Source organism: Puma concolor, chromosome B4 (assembly GCF_028749965.1).
Source record: "Puma concolor isolate L17-30 chromosome B4, mPumCon1.1.hap2, whole genome shotgun sequence".
NCBI classification, from domain to species: Eukaryota; Metazoa; Chordata; class Mammalia; order Carnivora; family Felidae; genus Puma; species Puma concolor.
The window spans coordinates 80073024-80092950 of NC_141673.1; the positions used below are offsets into that span (position 1 = coordinate 80073024).

Here is a 19927-nt window from a genome sequence, read left to right on the forward strand (position 1 = left end):
TTTGGTGATGAAAACCTGCAGCTTGAGGCAGAAGTACATGCTATCCATCTGCATGTATTTTTGGCTGGGTCCTTTGTATTTCCCAGCACCTACAGTTCAGCCTACGTTGTCATAGAATCAAACCCAGGAGCTCCAACTTAGCATCCCAGTTTGCTTCCCATTGCCCATTCCTGTCCATTTTCATTTACTCCATGCTTTCATCCCTTTATGCTTTCCCTTCCAGAAACACCTGTGTTTTGAGACTGGTCTTTCCTCTGCCTGGAATGCTTCTGTGTTCCTTCCCTGGCCCAGGATTCACATTCCCCTGTCTTCAACTTACTGAGCCCTTCTTGCCTCTCCTTTAGATGTTAGTGTATAACACCAGCCTTTCCATGAAGCCTTCCCAGATTCTACAGTCAAAATTAATCTCTCCATTCTCTCATGGCAATGATTTCTCCTCTTTATGATACATGCAGTACCCTCTTTTGACTCCCAACCAGATGTTAAACTCCTTGAGGCAGGTTATATCCCTCCAGCTGGCACAGTACCTGGCAAATAGGAGGCACTTGGAAAATGTTTGTTGAGTGGAATAAATCATGCAATTACTGAACATGATGCTACCGACTAATTGAATCACAGGGAAAGTGAATGGTTGGTCTTGACATATAGTAGTTGGTGTCAAGCACCTTGTTTTTAAGACGTCTAACCCTCTTGCCTCAGAGACCCCAGCTCAACAGGGATATAGAGTAGGTGTTCAGTGAATGCTTGGTGGTTTGAAACTGGCCACAGAGTCTGTCACTGTTAGCATTAACATTTCAACAACCCCTCTGAGCTTCCGCTCCAAGGGACACTACATTCTTTATATCTGGGCACATCCAGCTGGCACATTCTGCTGCTGCTGCTGCTGCTGCTGCTGCTTCCCAGAAGCACTAACTGGCTGCAATTTGAGAAGTAGGCTTCAGGCTCCTTTAGCACATTAGTTATGCTTGCCTAGCTTGTGATTGCCTCATTCCAACTTGCTACACCCAATATCAGCTTGCACCTCTTGCTGTTGTGTGAGTTGGCCACATCAGTTGTGCTGTGGTGAGCGTCCCTCTGGGTCCAGATGTGTGGCTTTCTCCCAAGACTTTGTTGCTAGTGAGTTGGGCTCTCTGTTTAGTGTTCTAGAGGCCTCGCAGGTGACGCTGAGCTCAATGCTCAGAGATGTGGTGGTGTAGACTGAGCAGATCTGGGCTCACAGTGAACCTGTGTGCAATTGTTGCTCTACAGACTGTAAGTCTGAGCTAGTTCTGATGCTGAGGTGACACCATATTGTCACTGTGTACCTCCTTTGTGTCATGCCATCTTCCTGATTTAGCATGCAAATTCCTTATAAATGAATGGATCAATGAACAGTGGATAGTCCAGGCAGCCACATTAGCTAATAGCTTTTAACTCTGTACTGCTAGTGTAATTCTTTGGCTGTATCCAGTTTTCTCTTGGTGTACATTGGACTTGAATTTTTCTCAGTATGTGACTTGCTGTCAATCCATATGCAGGTATATACCTAAATTACGTTCTATTTATATTTTTAACTAATATATTCATTTATCCAATGAAGTTTATATATATATATACACTTTATACATATAAAGTGTATATATACATATATATACATACATGTATATGTATATATACATATATACGTACATATATATACACATATATATATATATATGTAAACTCATTAATTGTAACAGTAACGTGAGATGTGGGTGTTATACTCATTTTAAAGATAACAAAACCAAATCCCAGAAATTAAAGATAACAAAATTGAGTCTCATTCAAATGGCAAGAGAAGGAGTCTGTATTCAAGCCTTGGATGGTCTAGTTCCATGCATGTGTCATTCCCTCTTCTTTATGAATGCAAAGTGTGCTCATTATATGAGAGTATTTATAGGTACGTTTCCCAGAACTCTATTTTCCACTATTAATTATGGTTGATTCTCTAACACACTGTGGACTTCAGGTCCTCTGTGGTTTGGGTGATGCTGTTCTCTGTGCCTGAAATGTCAACCCTGTTCATTTCCCTTGTGAGCTCTGACTCTTCTTTAAGATCCAGCTCATACGTGGCCTTTTTTGAAGCATTCTTTGAACCATCCTCCATTTTTTTCCTTTACAGTTTTGTTTCTTGGATTTCAAAAGAGTAAGAGAAATGCACACACATTTTAAGTAGTAATGAAATAATACAAAGATTTGTAAAAAGCTGTCTGTCCTCTACCCCTCTTCCATTTTAGTACCTTTCTAAAGTAACACATTAAAAAAAATAATTTTAAACCTCAAAAATACAGTGACCATATACTCTTTATCCAGACTCATCAATTTTTAACATTTTGCCACATTTGTTTTGTCATTCTTCCTCTCTTTCTCCCTTAATATATAAAAATATTATTTGTATTCTGAAGCATTTGAGAGTAGGTTGCGTAATTCATGCCTCTTTGCACCAGAATAATTTAGTTGTGTATTTTCTAAAACCAAGGTCATTAGTCATTCTCTTCAGTCTCCTTAAGTTTGGAGTAGTTACCAGTCTTCATTGTCTTTTTATAATATAACTCACAGCTTTAAATATAATTTAAAACTTATATTTCATGTGCATAATATAAAATGTTTACATGATGTTTATTATAACATTGCAGTTGATGTTATATAACATATATAAACATTGATATTATATCAAATGATTATAATTTATATAACACATATACAAAGTATAACACATGATTTATATATATGTTAAAATTTATAATATATAAATGAAAATAGTATAACTATATATTGTATGTAAATACATAAATATAGAAATATGTAAAAATATAAAATATATAAGTTGTTAATACATAATATATGCACATGTAGTAGATTATGCAGGTATAATATACATACATGTATTATATAATAATATCATATATGTAATATTATAATACATTAGATTATAGGAATTGTAACATAATAAATCATGATATGGTATAAATTAGAATATATTAAAATACTGGAATTTTAATGTTACCAGATAACGTATAATTGTTGTATTTTATACTTTATTAATATAAAATATATTTATTTATGTATTTAATAGAACATTCCTCATCCTGGGTTTGTCTGATGTTTTCTCATGATTACATTCAGGTTATGCATCCTTGGCTGGAATTTGACAAAAGTGATATTGTGTCCTTCTCAGGGTATCATGTGCAGAGGCATGCCACATCCATTGGCCCTTTATTGGTGAAGTCAAGTTTGAACCTCCAGTTAAGGTGTAATGAGTTTTCTCCATAGTGTAGTTATTCTTTTTAGTTTTTCATTTAACAAGTAATTGATGAGGACATGCTTTGAAGCCCTACTAATATGCTTTGCCTCACCAAACCTTTATACCCTAGATTTAGCATCCACTGGTATTTTGTGATGTTTCTTGCTCTATCTAATCTTGACTCTTTTGGAAACAAAATGGCTATTTGTCAGCTGCACTATTCCCTCTACATTCATTAACTTGCTTTTTAATGTAAGGAAGAGATTTCTATTATTTTCCATTCACTTGCTTACTGTATTTATGTGTGTACTTATATTGTGCATTCATTCATCCATCCATCAATATCAGTATGCATTCATGGATGTCTGGTTTTTTTAAATGGTTTATTTTATTATCGTCTTTACTTATTTTGATGTTCAAATGATCTGATATTTGGTCGGTGGGAGCCCTTTTTCACCAGCTTCTGTGCCCTTTTGACACATACTTGTCACTTAAAAAAAAATTTAATGTTTATTTATTTTTGAGAGTGTGAGTGGGGAGGGGCAGAGAGAGAGGGAGACACAGAATCTGAAGCAGGCTCCAGGCTCTGAACCCTTCAGCACAGAGTCTGACGCAGGGTTCGAACTCCTTCGCCTCAGCCCTGGTGTCAGCCACTTCTCCAAGGACCCCCGTTCTCCTTAGTGGAGGAATGTGTGTGGTCAGCGCCAGGATGACTCTTTGCTAGTGGGGTAGCTTGCGTTTAGGCTCTTTCAGTGGCAGAACTAAGAAACACACTGACACAGACACACATACATATATGGCCATCAAGAGTTTATACTCATTCCTGTTTTTACCAGAATTATTGTTTCCTAAACTTATTTTTTTCTAGTACTCTGTAAATATCTTCTGCCCTATTAGCACTCTGCTGCCTGAAGACTAGCACAGTGTCTGGCCTTCAGTCATTACTCAGAAAATATTTTTGAATAAATCAACAAAGGAATAAGCTTTGGTGATATGAATTGGCCTTCTATAGAAGAAAGGTTAAAATGAAATTAAGCATGAAAATATTTTCCCTTCCTTTTTTTTCCTCCTATAAACTTATTGTTATATATATGATACAAGAGGTGGTTAGTCATAAGTCAAATTTTGAAGAAGAATGTGTTTTCTTATTTTATCATACTTTTCATTCATCTAAAAACGAATCCATTCTATAACGGTTTCCTGAAAGTGACTTTCTGAGGTTTTTATCTTTTCAAACTTTCTAGGTGGCTGGAATTGTTGGCAGAGCTGACGTGTTAGCATGCCTGCTGTTTCTGTTGGCCTTTCTCTCCTACAATAGGTATGTATGTATGTATGGCTAAGAATGCCCTTCTGTGTGGTTACAATAATGCTGTCCCCTCGGGAATTTCTGTCATGTTGGGGGCTGGGGGGTAGTGCGGACTCTGAGCATCTGCCTGAGAGACGAGGGAGGCTTCTTGGCAGTAAAAAGCTTAGAAAGCTTCATGGAGATCAGGATAGAAAACCTGCCCTTACCAAATGCAAGGCTGCTCTCTCCTCCAGCCATATTCTCAACTTTGTCATAGCCTTTTATTTTATTTTATTTTTTTTAATTTTTTTTTTTCAACGTTTATTTATTTTTGGGACAGAGAGAGACAGAGCATGAACGGGGGAGGGGCAGAGAGAGAGGGAGACACAGAATTGGAAACAGGCTCCAGGCTCTGAGCCATCAGCCCAGAGCCTGACGCGGGGCTCGAACTCCCGGACCGCGAGATCGTGACCTGGCTGAAGTCGGGCGCTTAACCGACTGCGCCACCCAGGCGCCCCTGTCATAGCCTTTTAAAGGAACTGCTCTCCTCATGCTGCTTGCTTCTTGATTATTCCTACTTGTCATTTCTTACTGAGAATGGAATTTGAAATCTTCGCTCCGAGCCAGTATATATTGGATATGGTCCTGTCTTCCATTTGGCCATGATTGGTTTAATTCCTCCTGTTCATTTTGGTCCTAATTTTTTTTTCCTCTTTATTATCCTCACGAAAGTAGCTCAGAGCTTAAAATAACAAGGCTGAATTAGAAGTAGTATTTCTCAACCATGGTTTTCTAATATACACACCCTTTCATCAAAACACAGAAGTTCCTTGCTTTGGGATACTGAAAAGCAATAAAATAATTTCCCATTATAGTGTCCCTTCTCCCCCAAAGTGCTCAGATTCTTACTTGAGTTGTGACATGGCCACATAGGGAAAGGGGCAGGTTAAAAAGAGAATAGGAGCGAGGTGGATGGCTCAGAGAGTGGCCCAGAAAAGGGGGGAGTGAATCCTGTTACCCTACTTTGTGGAGAGATGTCTGGTTAGGGATTTATGAGCTTTGATCTTTGGCTCAGTTTGATGACCTACCATCTTACAGAGCCCCGGGACCTTGAGAAATACAATTCTAAACAAGTGGTTCTCAATGTGGGACACTTTTGCCCTTCCCCTGGGGATATTTGACAATTTTTGGAGACACTTTTGCTTGTCATTAAATGGAAAGGTGTTACCGGTTGGCATTTAGTAAGTAGAGGCCAAGCATCCTACAATGTTCAGTACAGCCCTAACAACAAAGAATCGTTTTCCCCAAAATGCTAGTAGTACCAAGATTGAGATTGAGAAGCCCTGTAACAAACAGGTTTAGACCTTGGATGATCAAGAATGAAAAGAATTAATTCTTACGAAATTTCGGTTTAACGAGTGGAGCCTTTTCTTAGTACAGGTTTCCCCTGCTGTCTGAAAGTAGAGCATTTCTCTGAAAACTTTTGTAAGCTGAAATGGCTCAAAGTGAAGAAGCAATTACCATTAATTTCTATGGAAAAATCGGGGGCATTCCCAGACCCAAAAAACAACTTCTCTTAGGCTTTTTCTGATATCTTAGGACACATCTTGCTAATGAATGCACGGAATAGATGGAGATAAGGCACAGAGGCTCACACGGTTCAGCTCTCTGGAGGCTTGGGACTGAGATGCTGGGTGTGGTTCCCGGGAAGGAACTTGTTGGGGGCTGCCCCTGCTGCTGTGGGTTCCTAACAGCACCTCTACAATGGTTCCTAACAAACAAATGCTGTTTTTGCTTTTCAACTTTTTTCGTAAAAGCAAAGACCCTCTTCAGATTTCTTTCTGTTAGTGAAAATAGGTATGAAGGTAGGTCTTTCATAAAAGTAAAGTGGCAGTAATGTGAACTTTTGAAAAGCGGGGGATACCTGTGTGGTATTAGGCCTCTATTCCTGGCTCTGTGACTTTCTACAGAGTCACAAAGCTAATCATATGAAGTGCTGTTGTGAAAATCTTAGAAATATAAATCCAAATTCACCAAGTAGTTGCTTCCGGTTTGCTCCGGTGTTAGAACAAGATTCACAGTTGCTGTTGGGTTTAAACTTATTCTGGGCAGCTTTTGCTGTGTCGTTGATATATTCGGGAACATGATGAGGCCAGCAGCGTGTCCGTATCTGTGTGATAATGAGCCGTGGTGTTACAGTTTCTGTTGTGCGTGCCACTCTCAATTTTAGCAATGTAAGCTCTAGGCCAGCTTAAGAGGAAAATGCGTATCTGCCACAGATTTGGCATATAATTTTAGGTGATTGTTCCAAGACATACCAGTGAGAGTCAGGTGTCGCAGCTACAGAAATATTGGCCTTGCTTCAGAGGATTAGGGGCAAATGGGTGTGGCACCTACTGAAGGAATAGTGATGAGTTTTGGTGTGGGCTGATTCTATGATATAAGGTGAAAAAAGGATTTATAGGTCTAGGAGACTTTTGAAAATCCCTGCTGGAAATTATACTGAGGAAAAAAGACACTTTATCTAATACATCTCCTTGGAAAATAAATTTAAAAATACAAATTAACCAGAAGAAAAGAAAAAGGCCAAAACATCTGTATTTTCATCACAGAAAAATGAGGATTCTGTATATCTACTGACTGATTTGTGTATAGAAGTATATAAAACACTTTCACTAGAATAATAATAATGATGTGATAGCCACTCCACATGTAATAAGTCATTTATGTAATCCTGCCTGCAACACTGTGATCCCATTTCATATATGAGGAAACCGAGGCCCCGAGAGGCATACTAACCTGCCCCATAATACCCTGTTAGTTAACTGCAAAGCTGTGATTTGAACCCAGGGAACCTGGCTCCAGAGTTCATGTATATGGCTTAGTAACTCGTATTATTCATTTAAAATAAATTGACCAAATATCCTTCCATGTCACTAACTGTATCTTTATGGTATCATGTTAAGTGTTTTTGGTTGGGTGGACACCTGGGTGACTCCTTCAGTTGGGTGTCCAACTTCATCTCAGGTCATGACCTCGCGGTTCATGTGTTTGAGCCCCGAATCGGGCTCTGTGCTGACGGCTCAGAGCCTGGAGCCTGCTTCAGATTCTGTGTCTCCCTCTCTCTCTGCCCCTTCCCTGCTCACACTTGGTGTCTGTCTCTCTCAAAAATAAACGTTAAAAAAATTTTTAAGTGTTTTTTTCAATATCCATTTGTTATATGCCATCTTTTATCATAATTTATGTGTATTTTAATTTAAATACCAAAGTTCAGTGTTGTTGGGCATTTACTTTTTTCATCTTTGCAATATTAAATAACTCTGTGATGAATATTCACGAAGAAATCTTTGTTCACCTACTTACTTAGAATACGATGATTGAGTTAAATCATATTTTTTAAAAAGTTGGTGTTTGTCAGTGACCCATATTTCTTCTTAGATTAAAAGAATCTCAATCTTGTTTTCCAGGAGTGTGGACCAGCGTCATGTTGGGGAATGTTTCCCTCCCACGGTGTCTCCCTTCTTCTTGCTGCTCAGTTTGTTGCTGGGGACCTGTGCGATGCTGGTGAAGGAGACCGGCATCACAGTGTTTGGAGTGTGCCTGGTTTATGATCTCTTTTCCCTATCCCACAAGCAAGAGAAATCGTAAGTCATTTTTAAGTTTTGCCATCAAGCAGAGCGTGCACAGAGAATTACTTAGATCAATAGCTTTCAAACTTTCATTCAAAAATAAATAAATGAAAGTACACTCTTGTGTTAAATGTAACCTCTTGGCCCATAAATTAGTAAGTCTTGTTAAAATAAATGCATCAGATATGTTCAAACTCTTCACACTTTATAAAAGTCAGTGAGGACCGTAAAGATTTTGGGAGCCCCAAATTTGGAATTGGCAAGTATCCATGCTGATTACAGATTTCTATCGCTAGATTGTTTCGGTTGCATACTATGGAGACCTCTTGATTCACAAAGAGAAGTGGTTGCAAATGGTGACAGGTTTTTTTTAATAGCTTGCCTTGAATCCCTGCATTCAAATGCGTGTTGTCTATCAAAAAGCACTGCTAAGTTGGAACCTGCTTACTTGTTCTAAGGATGATGCTGTTACCTAAGAGTTTTGGGAGTCTCGTTTTGGAATTCTGCAAAAGGCCAGTCTAAACCATACAGGAATACTCACGTGTTATATTCAAATTAAAGGTCAAGTTTAATTACTAGCCCATTTTCACTTAAAGAATTTAAGCACATTAAAAAAAAAAAGAATTTAAGCACATTCATTATATCCTGTAGATTATAGATGGTAAGAATGCTGTGGCACATTAAAAGTTGAAGCACATACTATATTTTTCTTTCTCTATCAAATCCATAATTACTTACAGCTGGACATGCAGACCCCATTTTTCAGTAATTATAAGGCCCTTACTTTTGAACTCTTAAAAACGTGGTTGATTTATTCTTCTGCTTTATCTGATGAAGAATTTTAGCTTAAAAAAAAATCTTGCCTTTTTATCCCATTCCCTACCTCTTTATACTCCTTGACATAAAGATAAGAGCAGTGTTATTGAGTGGCAACAAGCTGAGATGAGTCATTAAATTCTGATCACCTTCCTGCCTGGGCGTGCTTGGAGATAATTTAAATAGACTTTAGTGCTCTATTGGCTCTCTGTAAATCTCAGAGGCGTGTAAAAGGAAGGAGCTCAGTTATCATTTTGACCTAAGCTCCTGCCAAGAAAGCTGTGAGCCAGAGGACCTCCCCTTGGCTTCCATGAGAATGCCTTTCCTCTGCAACCTCTCAACCAATGGGAGTAATGGCAGTGCCTGCCTTACTTTTTACAAACAACCTATCAGCTCATCTTGCTTCCCACTTCCTTCTTGCATCATTTTTGTCTCCGCCTCCTAACCCCTTTCTGCTTTGCTCACTGATAGCAGAAAGGTGGCTGCAGACCCTCTCCTGTGGTCCAGTCCAGAGCAATTTTAACTTCATCACCGAAGTCGTGTCTCCTCTGGGCTCGGGACTTTCCAGGCCACCGTTGCCTGTATACAGCATTCTTTTTCATCTGGTCACTGTTGAGCCAGGCTTTTTTCAAAAGGGATAATTGTCTCTTTTATTTCTTTAATAATTGTTTCTGGCCTTCATTATGCTAAACTGTTAGAAGTTCTATGGGAGAAATCATATTGCTAATATATAGCTCAGAAGGCGAAAAGCTTCTAGCCTCTGCTTTGTTTTTTAGAAACTTTTGGCTCTCATAACCAGCAGCTCTGCATAAGTGGAGACATTCGTTCTTTCCTTCATCTTTTCTCTATCCATTCAATACATACTCATTTTGTGCCTGACCAAGAAGGAGACAGAAGATTTCTTCCCCCCAAGGGCATATGCAATATCAGGGAAGACAGACATTGTATGAGTAATTCCATGAGTAACTGATTACAGTTGTGAAAAGTGGTAGGAAGGAATGGAGAGCATGTACCAGGGAGACCTGGCCAAAAATGGTTGATATCTCTTGAGTTCTGTTCATGTGTCAGGCACTGTGCCACACCATTTACAGGCTTGAAGTCACTTAATGCCCACAATCGCTGTTGGCCTCATTTTACGGAGGAGAAAACAGAATCACAGAAGGTAACCCCTCCAGAGTCACCCAACCCCAGGATTGAGAGAGCCCTGCCTGTGCGACTTCAGAGCCGCGGGTCTGTCCCTGAGCACCCCTGCCTGCATGGAAGGAACACAGAGAAGGGACCTAGAGACCTCCCAGGACACCTGCTGCTCATGGCCTAGGCTCACATTTGTACCATGAGGTCAGCTCAGAGGTTCTGAGTGTACTGGGGATCATGATGCTTTTGAAAATTTACAGAATTGGGGCGCCCGGGTGGCGCAGTCGGTTAAGTGTCCGACTTCAGCTCAGGTCAGGTTTGTGGGTTCGAGCTCCGCATCGGGCTCTGTGCTGACAGCTCAGAGCCTGGAGCCTGCTTCGGATTCTGTGTCTCCCTCTCTCTCTGCCCCTCCCCCACTCACGCTCTGTCTCCCCCTGTCTCAAAAACAAAAAAAGTTAAAAAATTTTTTTTTTTTAAATTCACAGAATTGTGTCCCCTTTCCCCAGAATCATGTATACACACACAGTTTTGTACAGATTCTTAGGGCTCTCCTTCCACTTTATCTGTTCATTTAAAAAAAAATTTTTTTTAATGTTTATTCATTTTTGAGAGACAGAGACAGAGCATGAGTGGGAGAGGGGCAGAGAGAGAGGGAGACACGGAATCTGAAGCAGGCTCCAGGCTCTGAGCTGTCAGCACAGAGCCTGATGTGAGATCATGTGAGATCATGGCCTGAGCCGAAGCCAGACGCTTAACTGACTGAGCCACCCAGGTGCCCCTTATCTGTTCATTTAGAGTAAACCTCTTGGTACTAAGTTGTTCTTGAGGTCTTTTATCATATGATCCAGGAGCAGGAAAAAAACAGTAACAGAAACAAATGTTGGGAGACTCTCCTACATGAAGAGCAATTTATTCCTAAATTTTAGTATTAGACCATAGAAACGGAGTGGGATTTCTTAGATTTGACATCACTTTTAGGAAGACATTTTCAGTGAAAGAGCAGCTCCTGAAAGTTAAATTTCTTTTTACTTTTCTTTCTTTTCTAAAAAATTTGATATAATTTCCAACATGCAGAGAATAACATTCCCTGACTCCTGTCCCTAACCTCTTTCTCTAAAAGTAACCATAATCCTGAATTTGTCACTTTTCATTTCTATGATTATCTTTATGCCCTTACTTAGTATGTATATACCAGTGAATACCAAAGAGTATCTTTTAATATATTTTTAAACTTTATATAAATAGTATCACTTGCTTTTCTCTTTGAGATTTTTGAGGTACATCATTGTCCATATGTGTAGCTATAGTACATTCATTTTAACTGTTGTACAGTATTTAATTATCACAATTTAACTCTTTCTGGATTTGGAATTTAGGTAATTTTCACAGCTTGTACTATTGTAAAATATGCTGCAATGGATTTTTTTGTGTGCAAATACATGTGAGTTTCTCTCGGGCATAACCATAGGAGTGGACTTACTGGGACCACAGGTAGATGCACGTTCACTGTGTCCCGTGCTCAGACATTGCTCCTGAAGTGATTGTAGCAGTGTCTAAGAATTCCCTTTGCTTTTTTCCAAATGCTGGACATCATTCAGTGGTATCAGACGTTTTAGTTTCTGTTCGTTCAGTGATTATGAACTCTGTCTCAGAGGATTCATGAAAGAAAATGTAATCGGTACATTGGCTGGATCAACTATGAGCAGTATTTTACAAGATCAAAATTATGTAAATCCCGAATATCACTTCAACCAAGTATTTTGAAAGAAATCTATATTTGGAGGATGAAGCGTGAAGAAGAGGGTGTGTGTGTGTGTTGGTGACCATGTAAGAGGGACTGAGTCCTAGTCTTCTGCAGTAGTAAGTCAGTATAAGTTCTAAAATAAAAAGAAATATGTTCTCTTGTTATTTTTAAAGCATTGCGATACGTACCAGAAACAAAAGAGGTGAAAGACTTGAGCATGGCTGCTTCCAGGGAACAAGACCGTGGAGAGGGCCAGGGACTGCTGTTTCTCGTTGCAAACCTTGTCATTCTGTCTGACTTTGTTTCTGCTCCGTTCCACATACACAATTAGGAGCAATGGGGTCATCCATCAGCGCAGCCCGCAGCAGCCTGCGAGTCCCCCGCCCCCGTCACTGCCCCCGCAGCCTCACCGGGAGAACGGGAAGCAGCATCGATTTCCTCACCGAGGAGCTTGGGGTGGCTGCCACTCACCATCGCCACCAGAACCCAAGAGCAGTGGATTCCCAGTGTCTCCTGGAGCTATGTGGTCCATGATGAGGTACTGAGCTGGGCTCCCCACGCCCATGTTCGCCATCCAGCACCGCCTGGTGCCGCATGGCTTGGCGGGAGAAATCAAACGTTGAATTTTTTTTTTCCTGATTTCCCTTCTCTCTCTCCTTGTTTCCCTAGCTCCATTCTTCTTTCCCTCCCTCCGTCCCTCCTTCTTTCCCTTCTTCCCTTTTCTTTCTATTAGATTTAGATAAGAAAGGAGTAGTTAAGAAGAAGCAAGTAGAAGCCCTGCTGTCTGCTTTGATTTGGAAGCACGGGGTGAGATGTGGATCTTTGAGGCCTCAGTTAAGAAGAACAAACACTTTACCGTGTCCTCGGTGGAGGAGCCTTGCAGTGGAGAGCAGGCACCCTCAGTTTCCCGGGGGAGGAGAGCACTCTGCCTCCATGCTCCCTCCACCTGCTTGTTGTATGTGATAGGAATTTATTACAGCACAGGTATGGGAGGAAGCCCAGGGACTCTGCTTCTCAGGAATGTTTTTGAGGATGCAGGAAATCTTTTCTAAGTCACGGAATTTTCTTTCCCTTTAAGAATATTTTGACCTAGCCATGAAAATTAACATAGATTTGCCAGAACGGGTACTCACTAAATTAGGTTGCCTCTAAAATAGCTCAAGCCATGGGCAAGTTAGAATTTAATAAAGATGGAAATTAGATTCATTCTATTAGCACGTTACCATTTCAGATTGCTGTTCTTATTCCTCTGTGCGGTCCCAGAAAACTCTTGTTTTGGGGTCTTAGTTTCCAATTATTTCTGCCTTTGCCTGGTTTTTTTTGTTTTTGCTTTTGTTTTCTTTTTTTTTTGTTTTTTGTTTTGGATCTTGCTTCATTCATCAACAAATATCTGTTGAGCATCTCTCATGTGCCAGGCACTGTTTCGGGCACCAGAGATGTCTTGGTGAATAAGGAGGACAAGGTTTTTGCTCCTGTGTAGCTGATTTTCCAGTAGAGGAAGACAGATACTAGATAACCACCAAGGAATGGACAGAGCGATAGAGAGTGATGGAGAGGGGTGGGCTGGCCTGGCCTGGCCAAAGTTGTGTCGGTTGGTCCGGGAAGGCCTTCTGAATCCTTGTGAATGATAGGAGGAGCTAGTCCTGCAAAGACCTGCCAAGATCTGGACAGAGGGCTCCAGCCTTGGAATGAGCAAGTGGGAATTGAATGGGGGCAAGGTCAGGAAGGGGGAGAGGTCAGGAAGGGGGCAGGCCCAGATCATGAAGGGCCCTGTTGTCCATGAAATCAAGTTTGGGTTTTATTCTGGGTGGAATAAAGGTTTTTTGTTTGTTTAAGTGTGGAGAGAAATGATTACATTTCTTTTTTAAAAAAATACTCCCTGACTTCATCGTAGTGCATGATATGAGGGGGCAAGAGTAAAGCAGGGAGGAGGGTTCGGAGGCTTTTATACAGATTAAGTGAAAAAGAAAGGTCCTGCCCAAGGGTGACGGGCTGGGATGAAGTACCGTGTTGGATTTGGGACATCTCTTGGATATAGATCCCAGGACTTGCTAATGCTTGGGATGAAGAGGGGTAAGGGAAAGGCAGGAAATGTGGATTTTAGGGTTTCTGGCTCAAACAGTTGAGTGGATGGTGGTGCCAGTTACTGAGAGAGGAAGGCTAGGGGAGAAATAGGTTTCCTGGAAGTTGGAGGGAGGATGAAATCACGGGAATGTGTGAAATTCCTAAAGATGAAAGAAGGCAGATAAGTAGTCAAAACACTAAGGAAATCTTGACTTTTTAATAGAGGACCATGGAGGAAAAAAAGATAACATTTGGGGAAATTGTACATTTTCTAAGGAAAGGCCATGGAGGAGAAAAAAGGAGGACTTAATAGAACAATGGAGACTTTTCAAGGTGGGTTTGACAATGTGACTCTCATGAAGGAGGGACCATGTTGGGCTTTGCTCACATTTGTGTCCCCAGTTACTTTCATAGTGTCTGGTTAATCGTAGTTACTCAGATGTTTGTGAGATGAATAAATAAATGAGTTGATGGTAAGAAAGTGTTGGAATGAATCACAGAAAGAACATTTCCAGTGAATTTGGCAGTGAAGGAATGGTGGAAAAGGATGTTATCTGGAGGCTGTTAGGTGTTCGTTTTCATTCTTATTTTAAATTCACTGGACATGTGTGTGTATGTAGATAAGTTGCAGAGTGGAGAGATGAAAGACAGCAGCAGAGAGGGATGTGATGAAATATGAATACCAGGGGGATGCTGGTGAATGTTTAATACCTGGCTCTCCCAAAACAGGAAATCCTGACTTGTAGTGTTTGCCTGTTTCCACGTAAATACCGCTACCATGGCTCATTTCAGGCTACAAATGTGACGTCACTGACTGTGGAGTTGGGGGAAATGTACCAGAACCCACCATTATGTAGTATTTCCACTCTGTAGCAGACAACAGGCATAACCTCAAGAGCATAGATAATAGTAAAATGAGGTAAACTAGGAAGCGATGAGTTTTGAGTGTTTACCACCTTTGTCTTTAATACAATTGTAAAACTTAAGTTTAATTTAATTTTTAGTAGTGGTCATATTTAATAACTGGCCTGCAGAATTCCTAAAAATTTAGTAGACATCTTCCATAAGCCAGTGTGAGTTAGCTCTAGCACACCAGTGAAGAAGGTCCTTTGGGAAAAGGAAGAAAATTTGCTTTCTGTTATCCATCTACTCTGTACCAGGAAGTGGGCGAGCACTTCCCCCGTGTTACCCGTGTGACCATCACAATATCCATTTAGGGTGGCTATGACAGTTCCTGCTGCCAGGAGGAAATCAGAGATCTTAGAGGTTAAAAAACCTTGTCCACATTTACATAGTAAGTGTAAGGTCGGGATTGGAACTCAAGTTATTTGACCCCTAAACCTGTGCTTTGCTCGTTGGCCATGCTCTCAAGTCCAGAGTCCCTGGCGAGGATTCAGTTTTGGGGAGGAGATGCCTGTATCATTTTATGTGGAGCTTGCCTCTCTGTTGAACTCTCAGGAGGTAGAAAAATTCTCGCGATCATCCTTGGTCCACAGATGAGGAACCTTTTAACTTGCTTTCATATAGGGTTTGGTGCTAATGCATTGAATCAGATGACCTGCTTTCGTAAGTTACATTTTATTTTGTTTTGTTTTGTTTTTAATCTGAGCACCAGGGTATTTATTTTAGAAACAACGGTGTCTGAAGAGCAGTATACAGTACAGCCGGAACTGGGTCAGAGGCTTGCTGAGTTACCATGTTTGTGGGCAAGAAGGATCATTTTCCCTCCCTTGAAAAGTGTCATGTATTTTCCCTCTTTGTAAAGGAAAAAGATTATATTTTTGAGTATGCGTTTGATTAGTATTAAAATTGTTTTTGAAATCTACACTTGAACTTCTGTCAGAAGGTAGTCAGGTAAAGCAAATAAAAGTTCAAAAAGGCAGCTCTGTCCTAGTTCTAAAGATCTCTACAGAGAGCTTGTAAATCATGGCTGCTTTGTTTACTTGATCCTGGACAAGTTATTATCTCCGTGAGCCTCAGTTTCCTCATCTCCAAATGGCGAAAGCAGCAGTAATAACACTTTACTCTCTCTTTTTTTTTCAATATATGAAGTTTATTGTCAAATTGGTTTCCATACAACACCCAGTGCTCATCCCAACAGGTGCCCTCCTCAATACCCATCACTCACCCTCCCACCCCCCATCAACCCTCAGTTTGTTTCAAGAGTCTCCTATGCTTTGGCTCTCTCCCTCTCCAACCTCTTTTTTTTTCTTCCCCTCCCCCATGGACTTCTGCCAAGTTTCTCAGGATCCACATAAGAGTGAAACCATATGGTATCTGTCTTTCTCTGTACGGCTTATTTCACTTAGCATCACACTCTCCAGTTCCATCCACGTTACTACAAAGGGCCATATTTCATTCTTTCTCATTGCCACGTAGTACTCCATTGAATAACACTTTACTCTCAAATTGGTTGTCAGGACTAAGAGCAATCATACAGGTAATAAGCATGTAAATAGGTGCCTGGCACACGGGTGGCCGTTCGGCCCATGGCAGCTAGCTTCATCATTATTAGTAGTTAATATTAAAATATTTTCATTTTTGTGTGGGTTTCTAAACACCAGCATGCATCATGAAAATGGTGAACCTGTAGTATGCAGGCAGGGGATGAGGAGTTTGTGTGTTTGTGTGGGACTTTTTTTTTTTTTAATTGGACCTCGAGCTTATTTGCTAGTGTACATTTGTACTGCATGTATAACATTAAGCTGGCAAAAAATTGGGCTGACACTATCACTTAAAATATATTCGGAAGATGGCGCACCTGGGCGGCTCAGTGGGATAAGCAGCTGACTTTGGCTCAACTCATGATCTCATGGTTCATGAGTTCGAGCCCTGTGTTGGGCCCTGTGCTGACAGCTGGGAGCCTGGAGCCTGCTTTTGGATTCTGCGTCTCCCCTTCTCTCTGCCCCTACCCTGCTCGTGCTCTGTCTCTCTCTTGCTCTCTCTCGAAAATAAATAAACATTAAAAGAAAAAATGATTTCAGAAGTTGCTAAGTGCAGGGAAAAATCCCAACCCAGGAAAAAACCCTAAATTTATTTAGTTGCTGGTTTTTCTGTGTGATTTGGTGATTGATTTATGGGCAGAAAGTGAAATAAAAAAACCTCAGACTTGGGGTGCACACTCTGGAATCAGATAAAATTTCAGTTGATACTATGTTTTACTGAATTACTCCATGTGAAATGAGGAATGTTTTGTATTAAACATTCCTTTTCTCATCTTCTTCATTATGTTAAATTCATTCACACATGGACACACTTTCCGTTTCACGTTGGAAAGGTCAGTGAATTCTACATGAAATCTTATCCTCATAACTCCTATTGACATCTATATATAACAATATATAGTTACTCTTCGTATATATACTTGATTGATTTAATATTTAAATGACAGCGATCACAATAAGTGTTGAAGACAGTTCTTAGCTCAATAGATTCTTGTTCGTTTCCTCTTTTTTCAGCTGGATCTGTCATGGGTCATTCATTCACTCAACAGTATTTGCTGAGGCACCATTTTTGGTGTTAGGAATTTGGCCACTGCCAAATAAACAAAGCCCTGCCCTCATGGAACATGGTGGGATGGTGGCCATGGTGTTTTTACTTAAAATGAGCTCATTTTCTACCTTTGTGGGCAAGACAGTGGTTAGATATTTCAGTTCAGTGGGTCTTTAAAAAGTTTTTCTTGTAGGGGCGCCTGGGTGGCGCAGTCGGTTAAGCGTCCGACTTCAGCCAGGTCACGATCTCGCGGTCCGTGAGTTCGAGCCCCGCGTCGGGCTCTGGGCTGATGGCTCAGAGCCTGGAGCCTGTTTCCGATTCTGTGTCTCCCTCTCTCTCTGCCCCTCCCCCGTTCATGCTATGTCTCTCTCTGTCCCAAAAATAAATAAACGTTGAAAAAAAAAAAAAATTTTTAAAAAAAGTTTTTCTTGTAAATACTTTGCACATAGGCATGCAAATCAAGAAACTAAGACAAGTTTAGGACTATAGAACAGTTTAGCATCAAAGTGGATTTGTGAGGTAATTAAATTCAGGGGACTTAGGGAGGCATATAAATATTTTGACCTTCACTGATGGAATGGGTAACTGATCTTTTAAGTGTCGTTTTAATGCTTTATTTCTGTAGACCTTGCATTGTATTCTTTTTCCCCAAAGTAAGAAATGCTGTGTAGGTTAAACTCCTGAGGTGGAATTTTGAACCTTTATCCACACATATGATCCAGTGAGTAGGGCAAGTGTGTTTCAGATAATCATTAATAGCCTCATATCAGCTTTGAGATAAACTTAGCAGGAAAGTGAGATTTGCAAGTGACAAAAAAAATCTGTTGAAAGTCTGCATTACTGATGAATAACTTAGTTCTCTTGTGTCCCCCAACCCTCAATTTTATATACTTTTTCTGTTGACTGATCTCAGATGAGCCCTTTTCTTTCTTTCTTTCTTTCTTTCTTTCTTTCTTTCTTTCTTTCTTTCTTTCTTTCTTTCTTTCTTTCTTTCCTTTTCTTTCTTTTTAAAATGTAATTTATTGTCAAGTTGGCTCACATACAGTGTATACAGTGTGCTCTTGGTTTTGGGGGTAGATTCCCATGGTTCATTGCTTACATACAGCATACGAGTGCTCATCCCAACAAGTGCCCTCCTCAGTGCCCACCACCAATTTTCCCCTCCCCCCATCCACCCTCAGTTTGTTCTCTGTATTTAAGAGTCTCTTGTGGTTTGCCTCCCTCACTCTCTGTTTGTAACTATTTTTTCCCCTTCCCTTCCCCCATGGTCTTCTGTTAAGTTTCTCGAGTTCCACATATGTGAAAACGTATGATATCTGAATTTCTCTGACTTATTTCACTTAGCATAATACCCTCCAATTCCATCCACATTGCTGCAAATGGCCAGATTTCATTCTTTCTCATTGCCAAGTAGTCCACTGTATATATAAACTACATCTTCTTTATCCATTCATCAGTTGATAGACATTTAGGCTCTTTCCATAATTTGACTATTGTTGAAAGTGCTGCTATAAACATTGGGGTACACGTGCCCCTTTTGAATCACTATTCCTATATCCTTTGGATAAATGTCTAGTAGTGCTATTGCTGGGTCGTAAGGTAGTTCTATTTTTAATTTTTTGAGGAAACTCCATGCTGTTTTCAAGAGTGGTTGCACCAAAATGAGCCATTTTCAATCTCATTCAGCTGCTGCTTTGAAAAATTTTATGACCAAGGGTGCCTGGCTGGCTCAGTCAGTGGAGCGTGTGATTCTTGATCTTAGTGTTGTAAGTTCAAGCCCCATGTTGGGTGTAAAGATTACTTCAAAATAAAATGTTAAAAAAAAATGAAATGACCAAATGAAAGAGGTGTGGCATTAACTAATAGGTCTACACAGAAAATTATCCAACAATTACAGGTGAAGTTTGTAGGTTCATAATAATAAATCTCCTCCCCTACTTTAAAAATCTCTTAATGCAAGTGTGAACTTCAATGATGAATCCATGTTAAGAACACAGACCACCTCGTGGAAGTAGATATTAACTAAGATTTTATTACAAAGAGACTTTGCAAATTCTTCAGTTGGTGCTTATCATTTTTCCTCACTTTGCTTTGTTTAAAGATGAAATGGGCCACATTTTGCCAGGGAATTTTCTCTCTTCCTCAGTGGTATAAATTCTTTGGTCTTTAGTTGTAGTTCTTAGATGACTTCATCCAGATCACTATGACTTATTTGGGGGAGGTAGGCACATGATGGGTGGAGGACCAAGAAACCAATTAACTCTCAGGCTGCATTGTATGAAAACAATAACCAAATCAACTAGTATAATTATTGTTAAAATTATTTATCATTAAACAACTTTAGGGACGCCTGGGTGGCTCAGTCAGTTAAGTGTCTGACTTCAGGTCAGGTCATGATGTTATGGTTTGTGAGTTTGAGCCCCATGTCGGGCTCTGTGCTGACAGCTCAGAGCCTGGAGCCTCTTTCAGGTTCTGTTTCCCTCTCCTTGCCCCTTCCCCAC

General features: G+C 40.3%; 1 protein-coding gene across 4 annotated transcripts in view; it reads left to right on the forward strand.

Moving 5' to 3' along the window:
• Positions 1-19927, forward strand: part of TMTC1 (transmembrane O-mannosyltransferase targeting cadherins 1) — a 280253-nt gene that overhangs the window by 26984 nt on the left and 233342 nt on the right. For 3 of the 4 annotated variants that reach the window (XM_086713729.1, XM_086713726.1, XM_086713727.1), the window contains exons 3-5: positions 4507-4580; positions 8015-8191; positions 12202-12408. In XM_086713729.1, coding sequence (XP_086569855.1) covers positions 4507-4580; positions 8015-8191; positions 12202-12408 — 458 coding nt within the window. The remainder of the gene's footprint in view (positions 1-4506; positions 4581-8014; positions 8192-12201; positions 12409-19927) is intronic. The other variant, XM_086713728.1, reaches the window with a different exon arrangement.